Raw genomic sequence first — 10000 nt, 5'->3', positions numbered from 1 at the left:
TGATTCAATTTGGATTTTTTCCTCAATGGCTTGCCCTAAAACACACAATACTGATAACTAATCATTAATTCTGCAAACAACCATAACATAATACAATCCTATTAAGACTAGTAAAAAAAAAAATAAATAAATAAAAAATAAAAAAGTAAATAAACATAATAATAACTAAAATGGTATTAAACACAGTAGAAAAATCCCCCATTCCTTTCTTTGAAGAACCTCCCTCTCTACCACATTAACTACTTTAAATCCTTTTAAATAGATCTTATTACAAACTAAGAAAATGCCTGATCCAGACTGATCAATTAACACAATAATGATAGCAAATGTGACATACTCAACCTGCATTTCACAGCTGTGTACCCAATGGAAAAAAATGCATATCTAGTCCAATAACTTGGAATGTGATGTGGATAAAAAAAAAAAAAAAAAAAAAAGTTACTCAACCATGTGCACATCATTCAAGTTTATAATTTATAATTAAAAGTTAAAGAAAAGAGAATTAAGGAAATCAATGCATATAAGAATGATGAAAAAACATGAACTGATAAATAGTTTCTAAAGCAAAGGGGAAGGTATAACACCATTTACACATGAGATCACTGAGATGCAGCAAAACGTGTGACAAATATTATGCTACAAGAAAGTTTTTTTTATTATCATTATTTTTTTTTACATTACATGCTTTGTTGATATGCTTCACTTAGTATAGTGGCATACACACTATGATGGTCTAAAATATTTCTATTTTCTTAGTATTTCTATCGGTTCTGTTTCAGTTTGTCAATTACACTATAGTGCAAAATTAATGATTTGATCGGAAAATGTAAACAATAACATTTTGTATATTGTAATTAGGCTCAAGAAGCATTTATCTGCCAAAAACAGAAAGATCATAACTTCACATATTGGATGTACAGTCATTTTCTGGGTTCATTGGGGGAAACAAAGGGTCTTACAATCCTGTAAATACAGTGACAATAGCTTGTTTCTGTTTTATATTACACATAAACATACCCACTTTAATTACAGATTTTAAACAAAGATTTGAGGAATGCCTTTTACTATTTCAATGCAAAATCTCTTAACTTAAAAAAGATGAACAGGTTTTCACATTTTCTTCTTCACAACCAAATGGTAATATAATACAAAGAAAAATATTTGTTCCACATGGCATACATTCCAAAAGATGTCTTCTCTGAATGTTCTATGATCAATTACAAGACCATGATATACCAATATTATTTCACCAGTAATACAATAAAAGCTATAATGAAAAACAGGAATGACGAAATATAATCCAGATAGAATTAAAGCCTGCCTGCCCTTTAATATACTGAGGGTTCCATGTAGTGACGTTTAGACAAAGAGGATATAATCCCTGTCTAATATTATAACCTAAATAGTTTTGGAACAAAATATATGTTGAAATAAAACCTTCAAATATATATTTTGTCTGCAATATGCATACATTCATAACATCTTACACAGAACAGAATTTTCAATAAATTGAGATGCTGAAATAGAATATATTCCAAGATCAAAAACATAATCTAGTATGCTTGCTTAACTACAAGATTTTTGGAATTCTGGTTTCCATGTTGCAAGTCTATTCAAAAGTTTTAATGGTTACTTAACCCCTTAACGCCGGTTAATATGACATTCACTTCATGTTTGGCTGTCTTCCTGCCAGGTGACGTGAACATCTCATCATGGCTTCGTCTGGCCATCTTGCTGAGTGATCAGGCGTGCAGCTGCTGGTCACTGCCTCAACGTACAAATTATAAGCACCACTAGGCCTCAGCATTTACAAATACCCTGTCAAAATGACCAGACACAGCCAAATTTGCACTGCCGTTAATGGGTTAAATAATAATAATAATGATGATGATGATGATGAGAATAATAATATCAAATTCAAGATTTTCAAGAGGGAAAAAAAAAAAAAAAAAAAAAAAAAAAAAAAAAAAAAAAATTCTATAAGTTAACTGTTATCATCATGAAAAATAGACTATTTCTTGAGTATGTGCTTGGATGAAAAGTGAACTTTTCTTTTCTCAAAACATTTTTCCATAAGAGAAAAACAAAAACAATAGTTATTTGCATTTGTCTGATTAAAAAAAAGAGGAAAAAAGAAAAAAAAAAAGAAGAAAAAAAGAAAAAAAGGAAAACAGACAGGGACACATTTACCGTGAAATCTCCACTCCAAGTTTGAAGACTGTAAGGAACTTGATAAAAGTCTCAAAGACTTAGAAGAGATAGTCGTAACCAATTATATATCACATAAAGTAACAAAAACTGATAAAAGAAGAAAATAGGAAACAAGAAATGAGCCCCTACTGTAAAGAGCAGACAATGTGATAACAGTAAAATTCTCATGGTATAAAATATTCCATGTTTATTCAGATAGGCTTTGACTTACAATTCTACAACTGAATACAATAAATGTTAGAATAAATTACCGGGTCATGACTAAAATCCTCATTCATTGAGCAATAAGTTGTGCTGAACCCTCACAAGTTTCACCCCTTTTATAATTTACAAATTAGTCAATTCAGTTTAGATGTCTCCAAAAGAATGAAGGAGAAAAGAGGAGAAGATGAAGAAGTAGAAAAAAGAAAACACAAGATTTTGCCATGCCTGCAACAAAAATATTTCACTGTATACAATGGACTATAGAATTTAATCATCAAGTACTCATCATTTACCTCCTTCAGGATCACTCTCAACTCTAGGCACTGATAACTTAACACAGCATTCAATATATTCCATCTCAATAACATACATGCTCCCAATGGAAAATTTCCTAGTGGATGTGAAGTATTCCATCTGCGTCTTTAGAAACTTTCTTTTTTTTCTTTGGCTGCGGAGTGTCTGGTTCATCCACATTATCCATGGAGTCAAAGGCATAGTCCACCAGCCACTTTTCTAATAGCTGCTCAAAGAAATCTTCAAGGATCTTGGCATTCTGATATATTTCAGTGTCTTTCTGCAAGATTAAAGAAAGAAAAAGATATGAAATGCTGATAATTATTTTTCTAAAAATAACTGAGGTTGTACAACAGAAAACAAAGTGTAGAGAGTTGACAAATGCACAAAGACTTGAATAAGAAACTAATTTCAAAATACATGATATGTAATTAGGATACTGGTATCACATCTTCATTAGAATTCCAAAGATGCAATATAGAAATGTTAATTACATATCTTGCCTTACACTGACATCCTATCTAGTCAAAAAACATATGATTAAGGTTTTACTCGTATGTCATTAAGACCAACAGCATTACCTGCCTAGTCATCAGGCTATTTGACGCTGCCTGCCTGACAGTTCAGTTCAGACAGATTTGCGAAGACATCGCTTTGCCTGGGCTATATGCACAAGGCGGCCCGGCCTCTGCCAGCTAAGAGTGGTGACTCATCTTATCTAATCTTACCTGCCTGACACATTTATTAAGACAGTGTTGCATAGATATATGAAAATTAACCTATTGCAGACAAGGATAGATTTGCTTGACTGGTCCCCAGTATGGGCACTAGTGCCACCTGTATGGCAACCCAGATGGATATTATTTCAGTGACATAACATGACATTTTTTAAGCTCTCCTTCATTCGCTCCTTGTAATACTTGAGCCATATTTGTGTTCGAAATTTTTTTGTTTTAGAATCTTGTGAGACTTATATGTGCCATATGAATGTCTATCAATGTGTAGTAGACTAAAATTGTATTATAGGGTCCATATCAATTCCGACTGTGAGTGCCACAGCGTAAGCCCTATGCCTTGGGATTTTCACCTGCACTGGCTGCGGCCAAGCGCTATACACCCAGGAGGATAGCCATGATGAAATATCTCGTCCTCAGCAGCTAATGCTGCCACCACTTGACGTGATATCTTGTCACCCATTGTTAACGGGTTAAGAGACACATCTGGCTATGTGTCATTGCTATCTGAAGATAGTGCTTAGTAAAGATCATGATTGGGCACCCTCTTAGGCTTTCTTTCCTGATAGTGCTATGTGTGAGAAGTGCCATCTATATTTGGGATTTTAAACTAAACATATTTTGGTAAATATTAGAGCAATTAGTAATTGCAATTGGCACCATAAGTCATTAACCCATTCCCGCCGGTGCTGTTCTGTCTTTGCATGGCTGCAATGCCGGGGCTCTCGAGCGCATAGGCCTCAATTATATGATTGACACCGCATGCTGGCACCCGGCGCTATGCACTTTGCCAATCGATGTCTGTGGCTGGCAGCCAGCGGTATCAGGTTAAATAAGTGTTATTACTCATAGTGTAATAGAAAATACATCAATCCACTCTCCCCTAATGTCTAATGTGCCATAATGATTATTGGCACCTAAGTGTTATATCTGTTATCTGGCCAAAAACTCACTTGGCATGTACATGTTGCCGCCCGTCAGTAATGGGTTACTATTAATTTTTGGTGACTGTATGTACATTGATGGCCAAAGGTAACAACCTTTACCCTGATACTACCAGTCACATGAGAACAACACATGTATGAGTAACCATGTTGTAATAATCAAACAGTCTGGGCAGTGCTTAGCCTCACTAGCAGAGCCTAGCCAGTATTTGGAAGTCAGTTTTGTCAAGTACTCACAGACAAAACATGCCTTTTACATTTTCATATTTATTGTGATATTGCCCTATTTCAGGTGCATTATAATCCCAAAACTATGTTGAGGAAAATGTATTTTTTAACCCATTCACGCCTTGGCTATTCCGGCTCTATATGGTCGAAATGCCGGGGTTTTCGAACATATAAGCCTAATGCCACGGTATTCTAGGGCACACTAGCTGCGAGCATGGGCTATCTGCTCACTCACCCCGAGCGCTGGCCTTGACCAAATATCTTGTCGCCAGCATTTGACCCAAAAACCACGAAACGTGACAGCATGTCAGCCGGCACGAATGGGTTAAGATTGGTTATTTTTCAAAATTGGTTATGTTTTTTTTTTCATGAAGAAGTAATGTTTTGCTCCACTGTATAGAAAGTATTTGACATACTAGTATCATATATGCATCTTATGGTGTGTAAAATAATGCTCTTCTAATAATAAAGACCAAATTTATGGTACAACTTGGCAATCTAAGTTGATTTATGACTGGAGGAGAAGGACAGACTGGGAACTTTCAGTCTTTAGGTATAAATACTCATGCAATGACTCCAGTCCTGAGATATCATTTCAAAGTAATAGCCTTATACCTGATCTTGAAAATAATATATCACGTTACTTACTGGATTAAATTCATAACAATTCTTGAAGATAAGGCGGATGTCTCTCACAAAATCTTCAAGATCTTCATAGTGGTCTTGTGAGTCTGGTGCCAACCTTCTCTTCACTATCTCTAATGCCATGGGCTGTTTAATTACTTCATAATATTCTGTTAGCTGTTAAAAGGAGAAAAACAAAAATCAACCAACATGATATAACACATCTTCAGTACAGTAATTGTAATAGCCTATTGAGGAGTTTCATATAACAATCAGATATGAAGTAAATGGCTTACAAATTAGAAGACAGTTTAAATTTGCTACCCACCTCTCTGTCTACAAGCTCTCGGAATGGCTGGGAGGCTTCGTAGTTGCAGTACAGCTCTAGTAATATTCTCTGTGCCACTTTGATATCACGAGATGCTAGACCTAACTTCCGTTTTGATTTGTCATTGGAATCAAATGTGTCTAAATTATCAAGATCAGTACACAACATGCACTGCCACTTCTCGTGCTCCGTGGGTATGTGTGTGAGTGTTGGAATATGGCAATGCACATGAAATACCTAAGAAAAAGAGAGAAACATTTTTCTGTTATGGCCAAACATTCAAACAATACTTCAGAGCATGAATAATGGTATGTAGAGCACAAAAATACATATACAAAAGATTAATGACTGATAATAATCAAAATGTCAAAAATGTATAATACAACAATACTTGATATATAAATGCCCTAAGTCTTCTCACTACTTATTCTGGTCAGGAGAAAATGAAAAATGTAGAAGACAATTCAAATATTTCAATAAAAATCCAAAGGTGCATGCACACACAAACACAAAATGAAAAAGAAAAAGAAGAAAAGTTATACTCTAATCATTACTTTACATATAATAATGAATTTATAAATACAAACGATAGCAAATTCACTTCATAGTCTAGAACAAAGAAACTCATGGAAATGTTACAAGATACTGCTAATAGTCTCTGAAGGTCTTACCTTTGGACAATAATCACAGCATATTAGGTCACCTCCATCCCAGCAAACAGCACACCAGTCATCATTGGGATCATTGGGGTCCTTCTTCCAGGGAACAGATGCTCCAGGACCTGTAATATCAACAGACAATTTGGTCAAAGATCCTAAAAACCATTATCATTGCTGTGTGATTCATAATTTTATCAGTGGCAAGTGCAACAAAAACACTAGATGCCGAATGTACTCATGCAAAGACTAGTGTTACATTTTACTAGCAAAATATATTTCTCCCCAAACCCTATATATATCTGAAAACTAAAGCTGCTTTGGTTACAGGGAAAGGGTATGTGATCTGATATGAATAGGAGAAAGAAAAAGGAGAAGAAAAAGAGGAAAGAGACTTTACTCCCTATTTCCAATTTGAATATATAAATCAATCTATAAATGAGGGCACATTGCATTGACTACCTGTAAAATTATAAAATAGTATCATTCCTTCTTATAAATTACTGAGCATAAACAGGTTAACTGAAAACAGGCAGAGTAAAGAGAGACAATTCAACCATCTGCAGATGGGTTTGCCAATGAGCTAACTGGCTATCAGGATGGGATATCTTTTATGCTGTGGGAACATCCCAAAAAATTAGAAGAGTGGAAAAATGTTTCTTCCTCATTCGTGGCCATACAGACTTGTACAACAAGTCTTTTATCTGAAAATCACTCCAAAACATGGGTTTTGGATGACTTTAACTCATTCGCGCCGGATGACATACTGACACGTTTTTTGTTTTTTGCGTCAGACGCCGGTGATGAGATATCTGGGCAATGCCGGCGCTCGGGGTGAGCGAGCAGGCAGCCCAGGCTAGCGGCTTGTGCTCCCAAGAATCTCAAGGCGTTTGGCTTATCTGTTCGTAACCCTGGCATTACACTCATTCAGAGCTGATATTGCCCCAGCGTGAATGGGTTAAAAGACTGAGTGCCATTTAACAATGAGCAGTTTCTGATGTGCCATTATGTACATCTTGATGTCTATAGAGAATGGGATAATACTGAACAAATTATCTTTTTGACTAACCTGATGACAAAATTCTCATTCAAACCATCATTAAATTCATTATCAAGTTTCTTTTCTTCCAAAGTTTATGTATTCTTTTACCATTACATTATTCATGCCACAATGGAAAGTCCATCACTAGTCTTATCCGACTCTAGAAACAGGGATCATTGCCCTTTAGGTCTGGCATAGTCGCTCTATCTGGGAAGCAAAAGAGCTAGACTTAGTGTTCTTTGCCCAGATCCTGATGATTAGCAATGAGGATCTATTGTCTCTGATCATCTTAGAAGTTTAACAAACATCATTAACCCATTCACAACAGGGCGATTCCGGCTCTGAATGGTCAAAATGCCGGGGTTTTTGAATGCCTTCGCCTAACGCCTTGGGATTCTTGGGCGCACTAGCTGTGCCGGCCTTGACCAAATATCTCGTCACTGGCGTCTGACCCAAAAACCACGAAATGTGTCAGCACGTCATCCGGCATGAATAGGTTAAGTAGTTAAAATATCAAAAACACTTTGAAGCCAACCAAGACCACACCTAGGATAGTGTAATCGTGGTGAATGGAGGCAGTTCAGGATCCAGGGCATATGAATGTGTGTTAACCCACTTACGACGGGGGCATTCCAGCCTTGAATGTCCCAATGCCGGGGCGTTCGAATTATTAGGCCTAAATCAATTGAATGGCTGGCACAATACTGTGCTGCCCGGCCACTGGGCTTTTGAATGCGCGGTACAGTACTGTACCACCTGTCCAGAGAGGGTTAACCCATTCGCGCCGGTTGACGTGCTGACACGTGGTCGAAAAAAGCCCCGGACCCGGGTGACGTCCTGGCACGTGCTACATTTTCGGCCCGCGCGCCGGGAGGCCAGTAGCGACGTGCTGAAACGTCCGCATTAGAATGATAGATTATTCTTAGTACAATTCGATTTTCATACTTGATTTGTCTTAGCTACTTTAGTTTATCCTACTAAATAGTAGAAAATGGGATAAAACGTAATATGAATGACGTCTCAGGTACATACGTAATCTTGATTACGGCATGGTGATTTCTGTTTCTGATTTGTTGAATATGATGATCTGAGTCGAAAGACTATCGTAAAATAAATTGTAATTGGCCGAGGAAAAAAAAAAAAAAAAAAAAAAAAAATTATATAACATCTTTTTGTTGCCCCACTAAAAGAAAATGACACTTGAAAAAACATTGCTGTTACTTGCATTCACTTGTATGCACATGTATGGTTGTTCATATTCTCTTTCTTTTCTTTTAGGAAGAAAAAAAAAATTGAAAAAAAAAAACTATGTTTGTTACCTCACTAGAAGAATGCTTCCACTTCCCATTGGTATTACAACATAGGAGTAAAGAATATGGAAAAAGTTCAATAGAATAACACTAAAAAAACAGTGCTATAACATCTTTTTCGACTGATATACATCCTCTGAACATAGCACTACTTTCTACACATGATTACACTTTAGACGCAATCACGCAAACCATAAGGATAGGGTGGGTGAAAAACGCTCTGCGAGGGTCAGAGCGACCGCGCGCAGCGGGAAAACACCCCGGCACGAACGGTTGCGCGCTTGAAATCTTCCCGGCGTTATCGGGAGTAGGCGAAATTCCGCCCCGGCGTGAATGGGTTAAAATAGTTATGGACATGTGTAATGCAAAACTATTTTTAATGTTACAAAGAACACTGTGGTATAGGCTGTATGAAAATGCTTGTGAAGCAGTGTTTAATATTCTTTTTGGGGTAAAGGAATGAAAGACAAGAAGAGAAAGAAAAAGACAGAGAGAGTGGGGGAGAAAGAAAGAGAGAAGGAAGGAAAGAAAGAAAGAAAGAAGGAGAGGGAGAGGGAGAGGGAGAGAGAGAGAGAGGAAGAGGGAGGGAGAGAGAGAGAGAGAGAGGAAAGAGAGAGAGAGAGAGAGAGAGAGAGAGAGAGAGAGAGAGAGAGAGAGAGAGAGAGAGAGAGAGAGTAAATATCAAGCCCTCTAACAGGTACTGTATACCCAATAAATTATCACCATCCTCTTGATATTAAAGATAAAAGAGAAAACAGGTGCATTTCCTGAAATAAGCAAATTTTAACTTACATAGTGATGCACATAAAGGACAACTAAAGCAAAAAATAATATATCAAGGACAATATAGAACAGAAAAATGAGTATACAACAAATACACTAAAAGTAATTATAAACCAAAAGACAACCCTTGCAAAAAAGTTCCTGGATAAGTGTGTCATTTATCACATTTAATAAAAACTTTCTTTTCTGAAGTCCTCTTTTTCTTTTTAACACGTTGCAGTTATCGTTAATACAATAATCTTAAAACTGCACTTTCTTTGTCGCCAAATAAATGAAACTTGTATATATGAACACGTATTCAGTACGTGTCCAAACACATGATTCTTAACGCTACCACCTACACTGATGATGTAGCTAAGCAAAGCAAGAATAACACAAGCAAAGGATAAAAGTCGCACTAAAAGTACCTTCGCTGCTTTCTACAGAAATGAAAAAAGTATTTTACAGTGCAGAAATCATGGGAAAGGAAAATGGTCATCATCTCACTAACTCTAATCCATTTTCAATTATAGAAAATTAAGAGGGTCACTTATGTAATAACATGGGTGAAGAAAGAGGAGAGTGGGATAATATAAAAATTCTACCACAAGAAAATCAGTCTTGTTGTCCTATTCTAACACATTACCACTAAGCTATTACTTT

The 10000-nt window shown here is 36.4% G+C and overlaps 1 protein-coding gene across 7 annotated transcripts in view; it reads right to left on the bottom strand.

Moving 5' to 3' along the window:
* LOC122261966 (transcription intermediary factor 1-alpha) overlaps positions 1-10000 on the bottom strand; it is a 38369-nt gene that overhangs the window by 1400 nt on the left and 26969 nt on the right. For 4 of the 7 annotated variants that reach the window (XM_043029822.2, XM_086542355.1, XM_043029825.2 and 1 more), the window contains 4 exons: positions 6239-6348; positions 5568-5804; positions 5264-5416; positions 840-2989 (listed from right to left, as the gene is read on the bottom strand). In XM_043029822.2, the coding sequence (XP_042885756.2) occupies positions 2807-2989; positions 5264-5416; positions 5568-5804; positions 6239-6348 (683 nt within the window). In that variant the 3' untranslated portion in view covers positions 840-2806. Of the gene's footprint in view, positions 1-839; positions 2990-5263; positions 5417-5567; positions 5805-6238; positions 6349-10000 lie in introns of those variants that run through there. The other 3 variants (XM_086542356.1, XM_086542357.1, XM_043029821.2) reach the window with 1 other exon arrangement.

The sequence above is a fragment of the Penaeus japonicus genome, unplaced genomic scaffold (assembly GCF_977035675.1).
Source record: "Penaeus japonicus unplaced genomic scaffold, GWHDUDI00000001_assembly GWHDUDI00000012, whole genome shotgun sequence".
Lineage (NCBI taxonomy): Eukaryota > Metazoa > Arthropoda > Malacostraca > Decapoda > Penaeidae > Penaeus > Penaeus japonicus.
The sequence above is the reverse complement of the archived record's forward strand: the minus strand, read 5'-3'. Positions and strand labels throughout refer to the sequence as shown.